The sequence below is a fragment of the Lithobates pipiens genome, unplaced genomic scaffold, assembly GCF_037356315.1.
Source record: "Lithobates pipiens isolate NorthernLeopardFrog02 unplaced genomic scaffold, aLitPip1_a1.2 Scaffold_10, whole genome shotgun sequence".
NCBI classification, from domain to species: Eukaryota; Metazoa; Chordata; class Amphibia; order Anura; family Ranidae; genus Lithobates; species Lithobates pipiens.
In genome coordinates, this window is record NW_027507686.1 from 59,077,789 (window position 1) to 59,102,098 (window position 24,310).

Below are 24,310 nucleotides of genomic sequence, written 5' to 3' on the forward strand. Positions count from 1 at the left end.
ACCAGCAATTGCCCACCGGGGTGTGGGTGTGTATGGCTAGTTATTTCCCATGCGTAGGCTGCCTTGGAGTCTGTCAGGAAAATGGAAAATTTATATCAAATACTTACCGTAATTTTCCTTTCCTGATGGACTCCATGGCAGCAGGAGTTCCCTCCCGTTTGCTGGAGTAGGCTAAGTTACGGAACACAGTCTCTGTCTAGAAGCAAAGATTTATGGGAGTGGGGTCCTATGAGGTATGAGAGGCGGAATTAACCCATACGTAGGCTGCCATGGAGTCCATCAGGAAAGGAAAATTACGGTAAGTATTTGATATAAATTTTCCATTTTGATTCAAATCTAAAAAATCTGATTTAAATAAAATAAAAAATCTGATTTAAATTGAAAAAAAAAATCAGATTTTTTTAGATTTTCAAAAAAAAAAATCATTGATCTTTATCCACCCTGACAGTGCATATAAGTTTGTGCTTTATGAAAAAAAATTCAGGAAAAATCAGTAATGAAAACAAATTAAAAAAACCTGCCAGGTGGTATAATCTCTCTCCAATCTATCCAAAACGTTAAAAAAAATATTATTATGTTTAACTTCAATTCATTGTTCCTGTAATAAACTGACTTTTTAAAAATATTTGCATAAATTTGCTCTGTTATTTATGCCCCTTTGCAGTTACTATAATTTCTTTGGTTCAAAAACAGAAATATTTATCTTATTTATTCTAACCTTTCCTTATTCTTTAAAGTAATCATTTTCGCCGGAATAGTCATTACAACATTTTAAGAAAACTCTGGCTTTTCAAACAAGTTTATCAAGTCTTATTTCACCTTAGCAGTTACAAAAGTCCCACCCACAGATTCAGCTGTCTACGGTAACAATCACATAGTGATAATGATCACATAGTGACAATGTGGCAGTGCTGCTTCTCTCTATTATTATCATTCACCTTGTTGGGTAAGTTTTCTTTACATATTTATTATATTTATAATTTCCAGAAAACACAGAAGAAACATGCAGCCATTAAGGTTACCCTCTTCAAAGGTGTTTTACTTCAAAATACTTAGCCAGTTATCCAGGAACTGATGTGAAATGTGAGATGTTTTCTGTAATGTTATATGAAAACTGACTCGCACCTGTGCTGGGTAGAGAGGAGAGAAGGTGGTCGGTGGATGAGCCACCCGTGTACCCCTCACAGGTCATAGAGTCTTGTACCAGAAGACTGACATTCCTGATGGGCCAGGAGTGCATCTCTGCCTAAATACAAATCTCCAGTGGGAGACGCCTAGGACATCAGGACATCTCTCCAACGGATCCCAGATCCAACCAGCGATTATTGAAGGGTGGTCGCTGGCTTTCCGGTAAGCCTCTTGTCTCCCTGTGGTGACGGGTTTCACCTGGTCAATAGAAAAATGGGGTTCCCTTGTGCTATCAAAGTGAAAAATATCTGAATGTGGTATGTCGGTTAGATTGCTGCTAGATCTAAAGTGTATACCGCGCACTTGAACAAAAATAAAAAAGGTGATCAGCGCAAACTATATATCAAATATTACTACAAAGATGGAAAATCCTTGTTTGATATGTATTCTACCTCATAGATAAAATGCAATAAATCAATAATTATATAAATACTAATGGTGAATCCTAATGCAAATTGCTGCTGTGCAAAACTGCTGCTGTGCAAAACTGCTACTGTGCAAACTACGTAAACAAATTATTTGCTGTGCATGCGATTATTTAGCTGCTGTGCAAACTTCTACTGTGCAAACTATGCAAAGAAATCATTTGCTGTGTATGTAATAATTTAGCTGCTGTGCGGTCTGCTACTGTGCAAACTACGCAAATAAATTATTTGCTGTACATGCGATTATTTAGCTGCCGTGCAAACTGCTACTGTGCAAACTACGCAAATTATTTATTTTCAAAAAATGCACAACACATTACCATAAATTCATAAAGTGAATAAAATAGCTGCTACTGTGCAGATAATTAAAACAAACAATTAATATAGTGCAAAATCATGCAAATCATCATCGGATGCTAAATCTTAAATAATAATTGAATGAACACCTAATAGTGCAAAATGGTGTATCAAATAATCCTTTGTGGACACCTTTACTTGTGTAGGTGTACCAATACAGTCCTATTTATCTTGAGTAGTGATACCCATAAAAGTCCACCCATAAACAGTAAACGTGCAAATTAGTGCAAAAAAAGTGCTGATATGCAGCAATATGACAGGCAAACTCTTCAGGTGACATCCACTGTGTACTCTTTGTGTGCTCCACTCAGTGCTCCCTATGCGCTTACCTTTAAATGGGTGATAATCTTGCACCATTTTGCACTATTTAGTGTTATATGCATGTTATTGCTATAAAAAGTGTTTGGGGACCCGGGTCCTGTCACAGGGGACATGTATCAATGCAAGAAAACATTTTAAAAATGTCAGTTTTTTCAGGAGCAGTGATTTTAACCACTTAACAACCGGCCCATAGCCGAATGAAGGCTACAGGTCGGTTGTTTAACTCTGGGAGGCCATCATATGACGTCCTCCCAGAATTCCGCTCTCGCGCGCCCCCTGGGGCGCGCACTCGAGAGCATCCGTGACCACCGGGTCACAGATCACGGTAAACGGTCGCTCATTGCGGCCGTTTACCACGTGATCGCTCCGTCAAATGAATTCATTTTTGAATTCACTCCTCACTACCTATCACAGTTTCAGAGGCCATGAAATGCCCAGATAGTGCAACCCCCCTCCCTCCAAATTACCCTATTTTGGAAAGTAGACACCTCAAGCTGTTTGCTGAGAGGCATGTTGAGTATTTTGCGCAGCGATTTTTCAAACTAAATTTTTTGGGGAAAAAACACTTTTTTGAATTTTAATACACTAAAGCTGATCTTATTCCGAGTACATAGATACCAAACACGACATGCTTTAGAATTGCACACAACCGTGCAGTGGCGACAAACTACATACATTTTTAAAAGCCTTTAACAGCCTTTACAGGTTACCACTTTAGATTTACAGAGAAGGTCTACTGCTAAAATTACTGCCCTCGATCTGACATTCGCAGTGATACCTCACATGCTTGGTGCAATTGCTGTTTACATATGACATGAGACCGGCGCTTGAGTTCGTCTTTGCGGAAGCACGGGGGGGGGCGGGGTGTTTTTTTAATTTGTTATTTTTTGTTATTGTTTATTTTGACACTGTTACATTCTTTTTTTTATAATTTTTATTGTTATCACTGAGAATGTAAATATCCCCTATGATAGCAATAGGTAGTGACAGGTATTCTTTTTTTTTTTATGGGGTCTATTAGACTTTAAATCTCTCCTCTGCCCTCAAAGCATCTAACCCCACAAAGATTGGTGTGATAAGATGCTTTCCCAATTTCCCAATGGTGCCGTTTATATCCGATGAAACTGAATTCATGAAATGCTCATAGCTTCCGGTTTCTTAGGCCATAGAGATGATTGGAGCCATTCTGGTCTCCAATCAGCTCTGTGCTCAGCTGGCAGAACCACTGGCTGCATTATCAGGTTCCCCGGTGGAACAGGAAAGCCAGAGAAAACCATGGAAGACGGCCGGGGGGGGGGGGGGTATTCCCTCATCAGCCACTAGGACCTGCAGGCAACATACCAGTACATTGCTGGTTCTTATTTGGCATATATTGTGGGCTGCATGAAAAAAAAAGATTTGTCGGTAGGTATGCCCACCATTAGAATACTGCCCTGCATCCACCCAATTCTAATGATGAGCATACATGCACCATTTTTTTTAACTGTGAAATCACCTCCTACAGCACTGGAGTTGCTGATTTACATATCGTGAGAGCCAACCATGTTGCTGTCAAGATAAATAAATCAGTGCTGCAGCTGAATGGTGTACCTGAAAAGCAAATAACGGTAACAATAAAGCATTAACAAACTAAAACAACTTATTTTTTTATTGCAATCTGTGCCTAAAAAAATATATTCCAAATATATTCCATCAGTGCTGCAGCTGAATGGCATACCTACAAAGAAAATAATGGTTTGCAATAAAACACAGTAAAGTATAAAATAATTACATACCTGCAGAGACCCTGGAAAGTGTGTCCTACGTGCAGTGCTGTACCCTATGCTAATACACCACCAATATGTGTTAGCGTTGCAAACATTTACCAATGCAGAGACCAGGTTGGTTAGGAAAGGAGGGACAATAAAAGAGGATGCCTGTATCCATGTTTCCTACAGACACAACATTTTTTTGGGGTATTCTTTGGCCTGAGGTACCACGGAGGACTTATGGGAAGTGCCTCTCATGCAGCCGGCTCACTGCATTTGCATTGGTAAGTTGGGCCACAGCAGCATCTGGAAACAGAAGGGCTATGATGATTTCTTCCTGGAATCTAAGGAAGGGTCCAGTTCGTCCTGACGCTTTGTATAGCACATAAGCGTTCACCAGAGCCAATTAAAATAGGTATACAGACACTTTTTTGTACCAGCGTCTGGCCTTACGGCAATTAGGTACGGCATCAACAACTGGTCGCTGAGGTTTTTTTTCCTTTAGAAATGTCATTATGCTGTGATACTGTTATAAACACGGGAAAGATGTGCTACTTTACAGGCAGACTAAGGAGACCCCCAGTCATGATATTTAAAGGAATATTTCATTTTTATTGTTTTAATTTAATCATTATTAAAATCACTCACTGTGCCTGAAAAAATGTTAGTTTTTAAAACTTTTTTTGCATTGATACATGTTCCCTGGGGCAGGACCCAGGTCTCCAAACACTTTTTATGGCAATAACATGCATATAAGCCTTTAAAATGAGCACTTTTGATTTTTTCATATTCATGTCCCATAGACTTTAATCTCTAGTTATTAGTGGAGAAGTGCCCTCTTACACCGGTAGGGATGAGCTGAACACACCTAGGTTCTGCAAACATAAGTAAAGCTTGGGTGCCAAATCCCAACCTTATTGAAGTCAGTTAAATACCAGTGTAGTGAAGTGATCATTTCTTTGCCCATTTACCAAGTGTATACTCCTGTTATGCAGTGTTTGTTTTGCCCTTTCCCAATATGGCTGCTATGCTCTCTCTCTTTGCATTGAGGATGAGGTCATCAAGAAGAGCAGATGTATAGCAAGGTTGCTTGGGTAAGTTGGGGGAGGAGAGAACACATGTTGGAGAGAGAACAGTGGATTGCTGCAGAGAGAGAAAAGACTAAGTGCTGCAGCTTCCCCTCACTGAGACATACATAAAGACTGTTAATGATTTCATGTTCCTGTTTGGAAAATACGTTGGATGGTTCACTGAAGCTGCACATGCAGAGCCTGCCAGGAAGTCGGCACTGCACAGCGCTAATCACAAGCAGTGAGACATTGTCACGATGCACAGCTGCAGAGATTGGGAAATGTCTCACTGCTTGTGATTAGCGCTGCGCAGTGCAGACTTTCTGGCTGCTCTGCATGTGCGGCTTCTGAACACGCCTGAGCTCATCCTTACCCGTATGGACACAGCAGGTAAATGGATGTAATTAGTCAAAGGGCACACACTACACTGACCACAGCATCACAATGTTTTTTAAATCACCTTGCTGATCTCTGTAATCCCACAATCCAGTGATTTCCCTGGCTACTGCTAAACCCAGGCTTGCCTGACTGCCCATGTGCTCCTGAGTGTTGCCCATGTGCTCCTGAGTGTTGCCCATGTGCTCCTGAGTGTTGCCCTTGTGCTCCTGAGTGTTGCCCGTGTGCTCCTGAGTGTTGCCCGTGTGCTCCTGAGTGTTGCCCGTGTGCTCCTGAGTGTTGCCCGTGTGCTCCTGAGTGTTGCCCGTGTGCTCCTGAGTGTTGCCCGTGTGCTCCTGAGTGTTGCCCGTGTGCTCCTGAGTGTTGCCCTTGTGTTCCTGAGTGTTGCCGTTGTTCTCCTGAGTGTTGCCTGTGTGCTCCTGAGTGTTGCCCATGTGCTGCTGAGCGTCTGTATGAGGATCCTGTGTGGAAAATAACTGATCCTTTTGCTCAGGCTTGCTTTGTCTATGACAGCCAGTAGGTGTTAAATTCCGGATTGCCACAGAGTTACACTCTGCTGTTGGGGGTGTTGGGTTGTCTGGTGTTAGTTCACCTTTACATTTTTTCTGTTAAGTTGAACTAACCCTTTACATTGCATTAAAGCAAAAAGCATTTTGTTCTTTTTTTTTTTTATTTACTTATTGAAGTAAAGTGACAGAATATATGATTTCCTTTCTCCTAGGTGTTTGTCATGGTGACTTTCCCTGTAGTTTTAGTGACCTGGTGAATAATCTAAATTCCAAGAATGCATTTGTTCGGCCAGTAAAAGACAGTTATACTGTAACCAATGTAACTATTGATATAACCCTCTACAGTGTTGTTTCAGTGGTAAGTGTGCATTTATGTTGATTATGGGTTTTTTTTCTTTAATTTATACCTATTACTATCTTTACTATACAGTATAGTGTTGTATATACAGTATATCAGTCATGCTGACAAACAAATATTACTTAATAAAGAAAAATAAATTGCCATATATCAAAAAAAGGTATATTGGGAATTAAAATTTCTGAAAATATATTTTTTATGCATGAAGGTAAGTATATGTGTCGGTGGTGGTCTTTAACCACTTGCTTACTGGGCACTTAAACCCCCCTCAGTCCCAGACCAATTTTCAGCTTTCAGCGCTGATGCACTTTGAGTGACAATTGCGCGGCCATACAACACTGTACCCAAATGAATTTTTTATCATTTTTTTCCCACAAATAGAGCTTTCTTTTGGTGGTATTTAGTTACAGCTCGGAGTTTTATTTTTTGCTAAACAAACAAAAAAAGATGCAAAAAATAAATAAAAAAAAATCATGTTTTAATAGTTTGTTATAAAATTTTGCAAACGGGTCATTTTTCTCCTTCATTGAAGTGCGCTGATTAGGCGGCACTGATAGGCTGCATTGGTGGGCACTGATGGGCTGCATTGGTGGGCACTGATGGGCTGCATTGGTGGGCACTGATAGGCTGCACTGGTGGGCACTGATAGGCATAGTTAAGGCGGCACTAATAGGCACAGATAAGGCGGCACCGATGGGCACAGATAAGGCGGCACTGATGGGCAAAGATGGGCACAGATAAGATGGCACGGATGGGTGGCACGGATAAGTGGCACGGATGGGTGGCACGGATGGGCACTGATAGGTACCACAGATAGATGGGACTGATGGGCACTGATAGGTGGCACTGATAGGTGGCTCTGATAGGTGGCACTGCTGGGCACTGATGGGCGGCACTGCTGGGCACTGATGGGCGGCACTGCTGGGCACTGATGGGCGGCACTGGGGTGCAGCACCTGAGGCAGATTTTGGGTGGCACTGTGGGTGGCACTGCTGGGTGGCACTGTGGGTGGCACTGTGGGCACTGCTGGGTGGCACTGTGGGCACTGCTGGGTGGCACTGTGGGCACTATGGGCACTGCTGGGTGGCACTGACAGGGGGGCACTTACTTTATTTCAGGATGGCACTGCGGGTGGCAGGTGGGCACTGGCAGGGGGCAGGTGTCCTTTTAAATTGCTGGCCGTGATCGGGACTGATGTCCCGAACACGGCCGCCGGCGATCGGCTTTTTTTTTTTCTCCTCGCGCTGTCAGCGCGAGGAGGAATACTAGCCGATTACCGGCTCCGTTTTATCACATGATCAGCTGTCATTGGCTGACAGCTGATCACGTGATAAGGGGTCGGGATCGACCCCTTACACGGATCGGTGATCAGGCGAGTCTCACGGACTCGCCGATCACAGAGCGCGCCGCGCGCGCCCCTCAGGGGGCGCGCAGGCCGCTCGTAACCGGGACTACGTCAATAGACGTAGTCCCGAAAATGTGGGTCCGCGCTATTGCCGTCATTTTGCAATAGCGCGGATCCCAAGTGGTTAAAGTTAAAGTGAACTTGATTTATCCTTAAAGTGTAAGTTCACCTTTACAAAAAATCTGTAAGGTGAACTTACATTGGACCCTGTCCCTATCGCACCTGGTCTCGCTCACTTGGACAGCGACAATCGTACGGTCTAACACATCTCATTGCCGCTTTACCAGCCAGGGCATTTGAAATCTGCAAGGCTTTCTCTTCGCCCACGCTGACAGGACAGGCTACCCGGGTTCTGAGTTGTCGGCGCCACCCGTGTGACAGCGCTGACCAATTAGAATGCTCCTAAACATACTTTCTGATGAGGTACGTTTTAAAGATTATGCATTATGCCGAGGGGATTTATATGCCCCAAACAAACAAGATGGCTTTACGATGTGTCAGATCGGGTGATTACAGCGTTCCAGGTCAGTGGGACTGGGAAGGGGGGGGGGGGCTGGGGTAAGGAGGAGGTGACCTTAGCCTTTAAGGGACTCTTCTGGCTCAGCACATGTTTTTTTATATATACTGGAGCCTGCAGACTCTCAGTACATAGTCTGCCCATACCTCTGACATGAGTAGGCAGTTACTGATTTGTAGGAAGAATAAATGAATTACAAGCTCACCGCGCTGTTTTTAAATTAAGCCATAGGATGTTGGGAGAGGATCCCCTGTCTGCTGTCACAAGGAGGAGGGATCCTGCAGGAGCTGGAACATATTACATGTTCCAAAGGTGAACTTAGCCTTTAAAGTGATATTAAACCCTCAGTGTAAGAACTTTCAGTAGATGAATTAACCACTTACAGATCGTCTTCTGCACATTTACTGCTGCAAGGTGGCCACGCCAATTGGATGGAGGAGTAGCCATTCAGCAGCCACCTGCGATCATTTCCCAGGGAGGCAGAGAGGCAGAATGGTGGTCTGCCTATGTAAACAGGGCAGATCGCCATTCTCACAGGGAAGAACATAGAGATCTTGTGTTCCGGCTAAGCAGGACATGGATCTCTGTGTTCTTCCAGTCAGAGCAATCCCCACACAGTTAGTAAGCACCCCCTAGGGACACACTTAACCCTTTGATCGGCCCTGGTGTTAACCCTTTCCCTGCCAGTGTCATTATTACAGTAACTGTGCATATTGTTAGCACTGATCACTGTATTCGTGTCACTGGTCCCCAAAAAAGTGTCAAAAATGTCATGTCTGATTTTTCCACCACAATGTTGCAGTCCCGCTAAAAAAAATATAAAAATCGCTGCTCACCCCCATTGCTAGTAAAAAATAAATAAAAATACCATTAAAATATCCCATTATTTATATACGTTATAATTATTGCGCAAACCAATCAATATAGACTTATTGGGATTTTTAAAATGTTTTTATTGGATATGTATTATAGCAGAAAGTAAAAATAAATATTATTTATTTTTATTTTCGCTCCTTTTTTTTTGTTGTTGTTAATAGTGCAAAAAATAAAAACTGCAGAGGTGATCAAATACCACCAAAGGAAAGCTATATTTGTGGGAAAAAATACATAAATTTTATTTGGGTACATCATTGCATGACTTCTTTAGCTTTTAATCATTGCCAAGGTTCCAGTTTAATCTATTGCCATGATCACAGCCCCTTTCTCTTTCAGCAAATACCCTTGCATGCAGGGACTAGAGTTTCGTCTTCTAAACACTGTGTGCAATAATAGAAACATTCCGCCCCCCCCCCCCCCCCCCGCTTATTATGGCAAGGTCCTGCCCTTCTCTTTCCCTTTTTTGACTGGCTGGGGACTGTCCTGTCCACTGTTAATGTCTTCTTTTGAAAAATGGAGGTTTAGGGAAGCAGCACTGAGAGAGAAGGAGACAGCTGGAAGTAAACTGGAAGTACTAGGGAATGGTTCATTTGTGCTCAATGTGTTAAACTACATGCTACGGGTTTAATACTACTTTAATGTAGATGTAAAAGCATCCTATAACCCCAGGTCCAAATGCTAGCAGTGCTTTACTCTCATATGTTTAATTATTAAAGTGACATTAAATTACCTTTAAATTCAATTGTTTACCTTCGGTCCTGTGACCACTAACCCTTGGCACTTGTTTGTGGTGGGCAGCAATTTTCAAGTTTTGCCACTTGGATTTAGGTCTGGACTTTAACTAGGTCATTCTAACACATGAATATGCTTTGATCTAAACCATTCCATTGTAGCTCTGGCTGTATGTTTAGGGTCATTGTCTTGCGACTTGAGACTGGGGTGAAGGTGAGCCTCCACTCCAGTCTCAAGTCTTTTGCAGACCCTAACAGTTTTTTTTCTAAGATTGCCCTGTAGTTGACTCCATCCATCTTCTCATCAACTCTGACCAGCTTCCCTGTCACTGCTGAAGAAAAGCATCCCCATAACATGATGTTGCCACCACCATGTTTCATGGTGAGGATGATGTGTTCAGGGTGATGTGCGGTGTTAAATTTCCGCCACACATAGCGTTTCGCTTTTAGGCCAAAAAGTTCAATTTGGTCTCATCTGACAAGAGCACCTTCTTCCACATGTTTGCTGTGCCCCCCACATGGTTTCTCGCAAACTGCAAAAGGGACTTCTTATGGTTTTCTTCTGGCCACTCTTCAATGGGCCAGATTTGTTGAGTGCACAACCAATAATTATCCTGTGGACAGATTCTCCCAGCCATGAATCTGCAGCTCCTCCAGAGTTACCATGGGCCTCTTGGCTGCTTCTCTGATTAATGCTCTCCTTGCCCAGCCTGTCAGTTTACGTGGAATGCCATGTCTCAGTAGGTTTGCAGTTTTGCCATACTCTTTCCATTTTCCAATGATGGATTGAACAGTGCTCTGTGAGACGCTCAAAGCTCGGGATATTTTTTTATAACCTAACCCAGCTTTGAACTTCTCCACAACTTTATCCCTGACCTGTCTTGAGTGTTCCTTGGCCTTCATTATGCCGTTTGTAAATTAAGGTTCTCTAACAAAACTCTGAGGGGGCTTCATAGAACAGCTGTATTTATACTAAGATTAAACTACACACAGGTGGACTCTTTACGAATTGGGTGACTTCTGAAATCAATTGGTTCCACTAGATTTTAGTTAGGGGTATCAGAGTAAAGGGGCTAAATACAAATGCCATCACAATTATTTGCCACTTTGTGTTGGTCTATCATATTTCAAGGGGTATGCATACTTTTTCAAGGCACTGTATATATGTAAAGAGCTGTGTAAATTGATGGCGCTATATAAGTATCTGTAATAAATAAATAAGAAAGCCAATCAATATACCGGGTATCACTGTTTGTCATCAATCCTTGGAAATCAAACAACATGCTGACAGATTGTCACAAGAGCCCAAAGTTTTCCAATCCAGACTCAGTTAACAATCATAAACAGTGTGCACACTCTAATATCCTACCACTACCACCAGATATCAAGGAAATGCCACCCCACCAACTTGCTATGAGAACCTTGTTTGGTGGAGGAGGAATGGGAAGAGAGCTTACTTTAAGACGGTAATCTTAGCCTGCAATACCACTAGCTGCCACTGGAGGGAGACTCACCCAAATCCACACAGGGCTATCATGTTACACATGCATTGTTGTTTGCCTTTAAATAATTTTTGCCCTATCTCACTCCGTAGCTAGGGGATGGTCTGTGTAGTTAGCCCCTACACAACTTTCACCTAAAATACACCCATATTTAAAAAAGATTCCATTAAGAAAAATTGGTGACTCTTGGCTACATAAATTTCTTTGTGATCAAATAGAAAAAAAAATATGTATGTGTGTTTGTGTGTCCTGTTTAACTCCTGGCAAATCTTCCCATTATTATTTTTCAGGAGACGAGTTTGCAGTATTTATCTACATTGATCTGGTTCAGCATGGTAAGTCATATTCATTTTTGAAAACATTTTACATGAAACAGTTGTCATTGCACATATACAGGAGGTACTGTACAACAGTGGCAGCCCGTGCATTGTGGGCGCACGGGCTCCACCCCCCCATCCTTGCTGGCGCCTCCCTATCCATGAGCTCGGCCCCTTTCAGGACGGCGGACGCATGGACTCCTATGGCGGGGGCAGGAGTGGGTGTATTTTTTTGAAGCACCTGATTAGAGCCAGATTAATAGGGTTCAAAAAAGGGTGGACTTGGGGCACAGAGAGTGTGCCCTGATCCCACCCAATTGTATGACCATAGCGAATGAATATGTTCTATTTTCACGCCGCATTGCATCCCCACCAATCTGGAGGCAGGTCAGTGAGACCTGTTTCCTGATTGGCCAAAGTGCCAGGCATCCCTATTGTATGCTCAGCATTTTGGCGGATGTTGGACAGAGCAGAGGAAGCTAAAAAGAGAAGAGGACACCTTACCAATGTAGGTGACAGTCCTCCTGCACAGGGAGTTCCGCGATCCATCTGCACAGGGGTGGTGTTATCGGGATGTCCCGCAATCCATCCACGGGGTGGGGGGTGGTGGTAGTGGGGTGTCCCACGATCCACCTGCCAGGGAGTGGGGTTTGAGCAGGGTGTCCCGGGAGGGACACTGGCAGCATATGATGGGCAGACTGGCAGCATATGATGGGCAGACTGGCAGCATTTGATAGGCACACTGGCAGCATATGATGGGCAGACTGGCAGCATTTTATGGACACAATGGTAGCATTTGATGGCCAGAGTGGCAGCGTTTAATGGGCACAGTGGCTGCATTTAATGGGCACAATGGCATTTTTTTGTAGGCACAGTGGCTGCAATTGATGGGCAAAGTGGCAGCGTTTGATGGGCACAGTGCCAGAGTTTAATGGGCACAGTGGCTGCAATTGATATGCACAGTGGCAGCGTTTGATGGCACAGTGGCTGCAATTGATGATTTTTTTTCAAAAAAATTTTGTGCCCTCCCCCCCCCCCCAAAAAAAAAAATTTGAGCACCAGTCGCCACTGCTGTACAATATTGGGATAGGAATTACTACGTTTTTTTTTCTCAGACGTCCACTATATATCTAGATTTTTTTTTTTTTATAGGTTTTCTACTTTATACAGAAGATAGTTAATGCAACAAAACAGAGAATTCCTATCCTTCTGCAGAAGCTAAAAGAAAACCTGCAAATTAAATCTAGTTATTATACATATCATTACAATCAGATTTTTATGGTTGATAGTGTGTGTTTTTAATCTGAGCATTTGTGTCTCATTGAAATCAATGTTGTGATGGGAAATTTTGACTACTGACTATTAAAAATCAAAAAAAAAAAACTTTTGTCTGCTTGATCTCAAGCAGTATGTTAGATAGAGGTCAGAGTTCTTGGGTGACATGGGATTTATCCATATGTAAAATGAATGGTTACTTTATGAGACTACAATGACCTGTATTAAAACAATATTAATAAGGGGAAAAGTACATTCTAAAAACATCCCTTATTATTAAACATACTAATAATAAAATCTCTGTAAAATTAGAAAAATAAAAAAAATATTAGCTTCTATATATAGAAAAGCATATCATATCCTTTGTATATATACATCCAGCATACTTTTCCCCTTTTGAATTTTAATTAAATGCAGGCTGTTGTAGTCCCATAAAGTGGTCATTCTTTTTATATATGGATTGGATATACTGTATGTGACAGACCTAGCTGGGACAGAGGCTCTTGGAGGGGACTGAATGCAAGCCTCTTGCCTTGTGATTACAGGCCCTGGCATTTGGGGGAACGGTGCTCTTTGTGAGCTGTATGCCTGGGGACCCCTGAGGTGGTGTTACTTGGATTCATGTACGTGCCCCCCAAGACACACAGACTCTGGATATGTAAATGCCATGTTAGCAATAAACTGAATCACACTATTGGGACACAAACTCTTAGGCCGCGTACACACGGGCGGACTGTCTGTCCAACTTAGTCTGCTGAAACGTGTTTCAGCGGACAGTCCGCTCGTGTGTGGGCTTCAGCGGACTTTTTCAGCGGACAGTCTGGCGGACTAAGTCTTTCGGAATTTCCGTAATACAGTCCGTCCAACTTTGGTTTCAGCGGACAGTCCGCTCGTGAGTAGGCAAGTTGGACTAAGTATGGCGCATGCTCAGAAAGGATTTACACGGCCGAAGGTTGCATTGCAGTGTATTGGACGTCGTATTTCTAGTCCCGTCGTACGTGCTGTACACGTCATCGCGCAAGCTTTCAGCGGACTGTCTGTTCATCGTGTGTGGTCAAGTCCGTTCATTCAAAAGTAGGACGGACTGTCTGTCGGATTGTCTGACAGACTTAGTTGGCCAGACAGTCCGCCCGTGTGTACGCGGCTTTAGATGCTAATATCATCACCTCCAACCACCTGCCTGTGTCTTGCATAATGTAAATGAGTCTAGCCTGGCTTGACACAGATTCTAAAGAGTATTTCACCTATTGTTGTTTTGTTGTTTGTGCTAATTAACCTGCAATTGAATGAAGGAGTCCAGTGTTGTTTATATAATTAGTTCATGCTAATTAGGTTAGGTTTTAGTCACCCTGCTGTATATATTTTGTGTGAGATCTCAAATAAAGGTCATTCCTGATGTCCTCCAAGACTGGTGTTGTCTAGTTCTTGGGGGTTCCTATAGCCAGATCCATTGGACTCGGACTTAGGAAGCGGTATATAGACGGAAACACTCAATCGGAGTGTGGGGAAAAGGTTCCGTCACACTTTACAGTCAACCAAGGACTCTGATCTTTATCTAACATACTGCTTGGGATCTAGCAGCTATCTATCTATCTATCTATCTATCTATCTAACCACTTATAAATCTATGAACAGTCAATTGTGTTATTATAGTTTGTCATAGCTTACAAATGTATTTGTATTTTGTTTTGTTTTTTACAGGAATGGAACAATGAATTTATAGGATGGGATCCAGTCGTGAATTGTTCAATAAAAAGTATATTGACAACAGGGGTTGCACTCTGGAAACCAGACTTGTATGTATATGAAATGTAAGTCCTAAATGCATAAATATGAAGTCAGAACAATTAACGTCATATAAATAAATAACACTTTCAATAACCATCAACCAACTTCTGTATATACTTTGGTGGTCTTCGAGGGCAACAACACACAACTTGGTCACTGCGACCAACTTCTTTTAAACTTTTTAGGCCTCTAGTCGCATGCCACCGACTCAGAGGCAGTACTCAACTTTTGCAGTGACCTACATTTTTACCTCTTCCTGGTTAACCCCTCATTAACCGGAAGGTACCTGAGAACCCCATACCACAGATGGGTCCCAACCATGATATATATATATATATATATATATAACAGCCATCGTCTCTTCCTCCAAATTCCTCCAAAGACCCACCACTGTCAGGCTGTCCTGACAGCCTCCCTAAAATACAAACCGATCATCGGGAGGGTGGGTGAGATCTCTTTCTCTTCCTCTTGCGACTGACGTCACTTCCCTTCTTCTCCTCCACCTACTTCCTCCTGACTCCAGACCATCCCCCTTTTCTTAAAGGGGACAACCCTCTACCTTATACCCTGTCTGTCCTATGTCCAGCCCTGTCATGCCATTCATCCCCTTTTATTCTTTTACTCCGGGACTCCCTATATTAGTGTAGTTAAAGTGGTGTTGCCACCAAAAAATAAAAAATTGTTTAAAATTCTTAAAAAAAAAAAAAAAAATTGGAAAAAAAAAAATTTTTACTCACCTCTAAATACCTGTTGCTAGGGGGTCCCTCATAGTCTGCCTTCTTCCTTGCCCGGGCTGGTGACATCACTTCCCCTCGCGCCGCACAGTCACCTGGGACCTGTCACGTGTCCCAGGTGACTGTGCGGCGTATCACGGCGCCCTGCGCTGCTCACGCATGCGAGGTGGGTGCCCGGATGTGAAGCCACAGCCAGGTGCCCACAGTACGAATGACGGCGCCACGAGCGGATCGAGAAACGAGGGGGGCTTCACTCCTCCGCATCGCTGGATCCTGGGACAGGTAAGTGTCCGATTATTAAAAGTCAGCAGCTGCAGTATTTGTAGCTGCTGACTTTTAATTATTTTTTTTTTTAGGGGGTACCCCACTTTAAGGTGTGTGCCTAAGCTTTACCCAAACTCCATTCTCTGTCTTTAAAGCATGTCCTAGCACTCTTTTTTTTCTTACACCATATTCCTGTATCGAGAAAATGCTTTTATCACTCCCTGTTAAACACCATTACTAGGCTACTTGATTTCCTGCAGGAGCACCTGCTAAGAGAATAGTTATACTGACCTGGGCATAACTACATCTCCTAAGAGCCTATTTTCTACACATAATGTGTAGACATGCTCTTGAGAACCAAGGAAGCAGCATTATTTTGTTAGAAAATATATCAACTTCTGCATGTTGAGAGGGACAAAGAGATGAGGAGTAGGGGGAGTTCTGTAGTCCACCAGATAGAGCTGACAAATCTGATTGGGAATTCAATGCAGAAACTCAAACTGTTGAAAGTTGAGAGCACACTGAATTTCTTTGTACTTGCAGCATTTTTAAGGGATACAAGATGGGAGAATTAGTATGTATTGCAGATATGTACTGTTTAGTTTTGCTCTGACATACACATCAGGCATTTTAAAGTGTATCTTCTCGAGCTGCCCCGTCCCCCTTTTTTTTTTCATACCACCGATTACCAGGTGGTGTGTTGTGCACATTTCAGATAATCACCCATCCACAGGATAAGGTTTCCCTTGTCTTCTGCCACTGCTCAGTCCCACTCCTCCATGTTGTTGGTGATGTAATTGAGAGGCTCGCCGGCTCCTTGGGGTTCATCCAGCGTGATGACACACCTCTAGGTATGCCCCCCACTTCCTTTGTGAATGAAGGGCTATGCTTCCTGTTATACGTTATGTGCATAACCCAGGAGACACAGCAATCACTGTGTATGTCATTCACCTAGGTAAGTACTGTGCATGGGGGGTAGGGCCACACTTTTTCATTAAAAAAAAAGGGGGAGGAGGGGTGCATTGGAGGGAAGTTTATTCCAAGGATGAAGATCCGCAATAAAAATCACTATAGCACAACTTTTCTCAACCTTTTTACATGGAGGAACCCTTGAAATAAATTTCTGGGTTTGGGGAACCCCTACTAATAATTAACCTAATTACAGCTCATGGAACATTACTGCCATAGTCAAAGGGAAGAATGCTCCTTACATTTGTGGTCATTGGGAAGAATCCATACAGAAAACTAAAAAGATCAATGCAGTCAGTGGTTAGTTATCTAAGTGGCAGACATTGCTCAAGGAACTTTTATCAAGCTTTGGAGGAACCTTAAAAGAGAAGTATGTGTAGTACTGACCCCCCAAGGAGCTGCTGGTTTTATTGGGCTTACCGTTACCTTCTTGACCTCGTGTGCGTCTAGGGGTTTCCCATGGTAGATGGCCCAAAGAATTGTAGAAACTTGCACTGGATCCACTTTCTGGGATATTTATTTGAAAACAATAGACAAACAGTCTCTCAATGAAGGGTAGAGGGTTAGGTAGGAAGTTCAGGTACTCTTGGAACTGCAAAAATTAGTAAGTCTCTCACTATAGAAATCAAAGAATTTCCTTTCACAACTGGATTCTCACAGCTACCGGATAGACCTCCTCTCACTAGGCCTAGCAGCCGATAGAGTGGTTAAATAAAGCAAAGTCTCTGCCACAGACTCGGATGTAGAATACATGTGAATAAAGTCTCTGCCACAGACTTGAACGTAGAACACTTGAATGTAACTGAAGGACGTAGATAATTTAGAGAGCTATCATACGGTACCAGTATCTTGCAGCCAGTCCGGCGATACCTTATGAGTGTAGATCCACTTAGTGTCCTTTCAACTGAGCCTCCAGGCTTTTCCTGAGAAACCAGCCTTAAGCATGGCCTTCTCCCGAAGAGTCCTCCCCTGGGTGCTTCTCCAGTTGCTGGGCCTCTCCACAGATGAGATAGCACCGGACCACCTTTGAATCCTCCTCTCAGTTACGTTGCCTTGGGCTAGCCAGCCCCGAGACTTGAAATTGGGTGGATCCGCACCCCAGGCCATAAGGGCCATGGGGACTAGTCAGGAGGACCAGGACCAAGCAGACAGAAGAATCTTCTGGACCAGAACCCAGAAGCACGTGATGTCGGTACCTTAAATACCCTCTCCCAGAATGCACAGCAGGATGACACTCCCACTGGGCTGGTTCCGGAAAAGAATGGCAATTAACCCTAAAACCTGACTGTGGTTTTAGAAGCCTTATATAGAAAAAAACACATAGTGCGTGCTCTTCAGGAGCCGGCGCTACGTATGTTTTTTTTTTCTATTTACCCATCATACTTACCTAGGTGGATACAGCATCGGTCCGATGCTGCATCTGTCCCCCAGCACCTCTGCACTGATCACTGAGCCATCGGTCATCGCTGATGGCTCGGTTCCCACAGCTCACTGAGCAGAGAGCTGCTGCCTGTCAGTCAGCAGCTCTCTGCTCTGCCCCCCATGCTCACTGGAGTGCTGAGCTGTGGAGGGGCAGGGACCAGCCGTCTCAAGCTCTCAGCGGCTCGCTGAGAGGCTAAGACAGGCATCAGTCAAGGCACCCGGCGGATCCAGGCTTTATTGTCGTGATGACGCGGTGCCTGGACTGATTTCAGTGATGTCAGCAGAGAATGGACTTCAGACCGCTCTCTGTTGAAAACAAGTCACAGGAGTGCAAAACAAATTGCACTCCTGTGACCCATAGGAGAAGCCCAGACAAACAAGCTTTCAGTTCAAGTACATGTCCTTATTTCAATAATTACAATACTTCTTTTTTATAACTATATAACAACCAATCAGTTTATCTTTTTTGTATGTCCTGTTTTACCTTTAGACACTGATAGCGCTCTCAATAACATACTATAACTCAAACACTATGTACTGTATATGAATACAGTATGTGTGTATATAATGAATTACATTGTTATGTGCATAGTACACTGCTATATAACTTTAACGTTTAAAAAATATGTTACTAAGGCTGACAGAAAAATAAACTAACATCTCTGTTCTTCAGGATAAAACATGATGATTCCCCTGTTGAATACTTTGATATATCACACAACGGAACAATTGAAAGTGTAAAGCCATTGCCGATTGTCAGTGCCTGTAAATTAAACATTTTCCGCTTTCCTTTCGACTCACAGAAGTGTAATCTCACCTTTGGTTCATATATTCATACAGGTATGTTTATATTGTATGTTACACACAGATTCCATTTTTATAGACAGTGAAATGCTAAAGTGACTCTAATCTATGGTTTAAAAATTAGGTTACAGGGTCATTAAGTGGTGGAAGTGTATAGATTATTTTTGGAAAAAATAATAAGGATATTGTTTAGTGTCACTTTAAACAAAAATCATCACAGAGACAGGCAAAGGTAAAAAAGGCAAGAAAATAATCACCCATTAGTACACCCCCTACCTACACAAAACACTAAACAGTTTATACAATTGTGAAATTCCATATTACTATAGAGAAAAGTCTAAGGCTCCATTCACACCTGCACTTTGAGCAGCGACAGTTGCTGCACCGCATTTTTGAAGCGGCACCATTCATTTGAATAGGCTTCCCTCTGCTCCACTAGGCCTGTACATGTTGAATGTATATCATAGTTGGGAAAAGGAGGGAAAGGAGGGGGATGGAGAGAGGGAAAGGGGGGAGGGATGGAGAGACAGCAGCCCCCGATCCTACACCACAATAGCAATATGTGTTTTCCAGAGTTTGACAATCAGCAGATAAAGATACTCCAAATACCTGGTGTTGGCGCTTCAATCATCCCGGCGCCATGATTGTTATGGTGTCAAGATGATTGAAGGGCATTATTTCTATTATTACATTGTAATATGAAATGAAATCATTCAACTCACCATAATGCAGAATCAGTGGGAGCCATGAGCACGTCACTAGCCACGTTGCCTGCCACCAGATGCCATCAGGTGTCCCAAGCGGAGTCTGTCCTTACATCAGGTGCCCCATCAGAGGTACCTTCCTCACATCTGTGTCCATCAGCGGAGCCCCTCCTTACATCTGGTGCCCCTCTGACATCCACAGACCGCCCCCCCCACATCCTGCACAGACCTGCCCCCACATACTCCACAGACCGGCTCCCACATCTCCAGACTGGCCCCCGACATACCACTGGCCCCCAACATCCACAGACTGGCCCCCGACATACAACTGGCCCCCCACATCCACAGACTGGCCCCCCACATCCACAGACTCACCCCCGACATCCACAGACTGGCCCCCGACATACCACTGGCCCCGACATCCACAGACTAGCCCCCACATCCACAGACTGGCCCCCGACATCCACAGACTGGCCCCCGACATACACAGACTGGCCCCCAACATCCACAGACTGGCCCCCGACATACCACTGGCCCCCACATTCACAGACTGGCCCCCGACATACCACTGGCCCCTACATACATTCACAGACTGGCCCCCGACATCCACATACCACTGGCCCCGACATCCACAGACTAGCCCCCACATCCACAGACTGGCCCCCGACATCCACAGACTAGCCCCCGACATTCGCAGACTGGCCCCCACATTCACAAACTGGCCCCCAACATCCACAGATTGGCCCCCACATTCACAGACTGGCCCCACAAATTCACAGACTGGCCCCCACATTCACAGACTGGCCCCCACATTCACAGACTGGCCCCCACATCCACAGACTGGCCCCCACATTCACAGACTTGCCCCCACATTCACAGACTGGCCCCTGACATCCACAGACTGGCCCCCACATTCACAGACTGGCCCACGACATCCACAGACTGGCCCCCAACATCCACAGGCTGGCCCCCGACATACCACTGGCCCCCACATTCACAGACTGGCCCCCGACATCCACATACCATGACTGGAGCCCGACATCCGACTGGCCCCCGCCCCGACATCCACATTGACAGACTGGCCCCCGACATGCCGCCGTTGCCGCGCGGAGACATTTAACTGTGGCGCCGCCCACCGCACTTTACACTGACACTTTACCCCCGACATCCACAGACTGGCCCCCGACATCCACAGACTGGCCCCCGACATACCACTGGCCCCCACATTCACAGACTGGCCCCCGACATCCACAGACTGGCCCCCAACATCCACAGACTGGCCCCCGACATACCACTGGCCCCCACATTCACAGACTGGCCCCCGACATACCACTGGCCCCTACATACATTCACAGACTGGCCCCCGACATCCACATACCACTGGCCCCGACATCCACAGACTAGCCCCCACATCCACAGACTGGCCCCCGACATCCACAGACTGGCCCCCGACATTCGCAGACTGGCCCCCACATTCACAGACTGGCCCCCAACATCCACAGATTGGCCCCCACATTCACAGACTGGCCCCCACATTCACAGACTGGCCCCACACATTCACAGACTGGCCCCCACATTCACAGACTGGCCCCCACATCCACAGACTGGCCCCCACATTCACAGACTTGCCCCCACATTCACAGACTGGCCCCTGACATCCACAGACTGGCCCCCACATTCACACACTGGCCCCCGACATCCACAGACTGGCCCCCAACATCCACAGGCTGGCCCCCAACATACCACTGGCCCCCACATTCACAGACTGGCCCCCGACATCCACATACCATGACTGGAGCCCGACATCCGACTGGCCCCCGCCCCGACATCCACATTGACAGACTGGCCCCCGACATGCCGCCGTTGCCGCGCGGAGACATTTAACTGTGGCGCCGCCCACCGCACTTTACACTGACACAAACACACACTGGCAGCGTAGGTGGGTGGCGCCACAGGTGTAGACTAACTTCTGGTCTTCTTAAAAATGGCGACCGGAATTTTCTCCGCTGGCCGCCGACCTCTAGCGGCCGGCGCCAAAAAAACGGGAAATTCAATTTCCCAGGACAAACCGAATTTCCTGGGACAAAATTAATTTGGGACAAATGTCCTAATCCCGGGAATGTCCCGGGAAATTCGGGACAGTTGGCAACTATGTGTATATTCGCCCACTTCAACATAAATCATGTAACATCAACATAATCCCCTCATTTTCCAGCCACACTGCTCAGCACACGGGCAGTTAGGTGACAATCTTAATACTGTAAAGCATGCATGTGCAAAATGTTTAGTTCACTCTATGTAGTCTACTTAAATTAAATAGGTGTGGCTGCTATGTACGCATGTGATCTCTCCCCCTCCAGCCATAACATGAGATAAACATACTGCTGTTACATTCTTTATTTAATCATTACTAAGCTGTAGACACATGTCCATAATTATATATTATACCCACTATATTTTGCTGCAATTCAATATTATAAATATCCCCCCTCCTGCAGCTTTAAGATCGTTCTAACAGCATTCAGTGCTTGCATGGTGTATGTGAGCACATACTTAGGCGTAACACAGAAACAGAGTGGCGGGACATGCTGCTTTACATTGGTAAACATTGGTATGTAAATAAAAAGTGCATAAAAAGTGCAGCTAATCAATAACTTAACAAGAATGGTGGCGCACTGTAATGTATGGAAATCTTAATACACTTCAGCATTACCACAATTCTGGTGTCTGTGTTATGTAACTTCACATATAATACACAGCGATATGAAAATGAGACATAAAAAGTGGAACTTGGCAGGGATGATGGGACCCCTCTTGTAGATATTTGCAATACTAATTAACATCAAGTGCAACACCTTTTTATCTGGGAGGTTCCCACCATTATTGCACCTGTTTTTTGTTTTTTTTGTTTAGATTATAACAATGAATTTTATATTTTGTAGTTACTACCGGTATTACAATGTGAATTATTGCACTTGAAGTTAATTTGTATTGTAAATATCTATAGGAGGGGTTTCATTTTGTATATCTTATTTTAAGTTCTATGTGTATTACATGTGAAGTTACATATTACAGAGACCGGTATTGTGGTAATATTTTTTTTGTTTTGCTTTTTCTGGTGTAGGAACACATAATAGTGTTTTAGCAGCAAGCCCTTTAAAGGGATTGTAAAGTGAATTTTTTTTTTTTTTTTTTAATAACAAACATGTTATACTTGCCTCCACTGTGCAGCTCGTTTTGCACAGAGTGGCCCCGAACCTGCTCTTCTGGGGTCCCTTGGGCGGCTGTCTCTGCTTCCTCCCACAGGTGCTTCTCATGTTCATGCGAGCTCCCTCGCATGGTGAGAAGCATCTGCGGGCGCGCTCCCGTGATACAGCCGGTGGCTATAGCAGCTCGCTGTATCACACGGCCCTGCCCCCCGACGCTCCGCGTCATTGGATGTGATTGACAGCAGCGCGAGCCAATGGCTGCGCTGCTTTCCATCCATCCACTCCAGCCAATCAGTGGCCAGGCTGAATGGTAGAAAGGACGTCGGGGGACGAGCGCGGGACTTTCGAGGGGTGAGGTAAGTAAAACGGGGGGGCTGGGGGCGCAGGCACTGTCAGATGTTTTTTCTATGCATTAAGGTGAAAAAACATTTACCTTTACAACCCCTTTAACCACTTCCCGACCGATGCACGCTCTTGTATGTCTGCAGAATGGCATGGGCAGGCAAATGGGTGTACCTGTACGTCCCTTTAAATTTGCCGCCCTGCCATCGCGAGCGCGCCGGCGGAGGCGCACTCGCGTTCCGGTCGGCTCCCCCATGAGTCCGGTCGTGGGTCCCGCGGACTCGATCGCCGCGGACATGCCCGCGATTGTCTCACGGGGCAGCTGAACTAGGAGATGCCGTTGTAAACAGCATCTCCCCGTTCTGCCTAGCAACATGTGATTGGAGCAGAGATCAGTGTTCACTAAAAGAAAGCCCAGCCCCCAACAGTTAGTAACACGCCCCTAGGAACACTTAACCCCTACACTGCCACCCACTGGTTAACCCCTTCACTGCCAGTGTCATTTACACAGGAATCACTGCATTTGTATAGCAGTGATTGCTGTATAAATGAAAATGGCCCCAAAAATGTGTCAAAAATGTCCGATGTGTCCGCCATAATGTCGCAGTCACAATAAAAATCGCTGATCGCCGCCATTACTAGTAAAAAAAAAAAATAGTGAATAGTGTATGTACAAGGTAAACACAGCACTAAATATAAAGCGCAATGTGCATAAAAACAAAGCTTTATTGGGCGGCACAGTGGTGTAGTGGTTAGCATTCTCACCTAGCAGTAAGAAGGGTCGCTGGTTCAATCCCAACCACGACACTACCTGCCTGGAGTTTGCATATTCTCCCTGTGCCTGCGTGGGTTTCCTCCAGGTACTCGGGTTTCCTCCAGGTACTCTGGTTTCCTCCCACAATCCAAAGACATGCAGGTAGGTTAATTGGCTTCTGTCCAACATTAGCCCTAGTATATGAATGGGGACCTTGGTTTGTGGGCTCTTTGAGGGTAAGGGCCAATGTAAGTGTGCAATGTATAGGGATGGGGACAATTGTAAACACTCACTAAGGTTGAACTGGATGGACTGGTGTCTTTAT

The 24,310-nt window shown here is 44.6% G+C and overlaps 1 protein-coding gene across 4 annotated transcripts in view; it reads left to right on the forward strand.

Moving 5' to 3' along the window:
* Positions 1–829: 829 nt before the first annotated feature.
* Positions 830–24,310, forward strand: part of LOC143930926 (5-hydroxytryptamine receptor 3A-like) — a 75,906-nt gene continuing 52,425 nt past the window's right edge. The window contains exons 1-5 of one of the 4 annotated variants that reach the window (XM_077455619.1): positions 830–946; positions 6,227–6,372; positions 11,694–11,738; positions 14,697–14,806; positions 18,846–19,012. In XM_077455619.1, coding sequence (XP_077311745.1) covers positions 901–946; positions 6,227–6,372; positions 11,694–11,738; positions 14,697–14,806; positions 18,846–19,012 — 514 coding nt within the window. In that variant the 5' untranslated portion in view covers positions 830–900. Of the gene's footprint in view, positions 947–1,181; positions 1,351–5,361; positions 5,500–6,226; positions 6,373–11,693; positions 11,739–14,696; positions 14,807–18,845; positions 19,013–24,310 lie in introns of those variants that run through there. The other 3 variants (XM_077455625.1, XM_077455637.1, XM_077455633.1) reach the window with 3 other exon arrangements.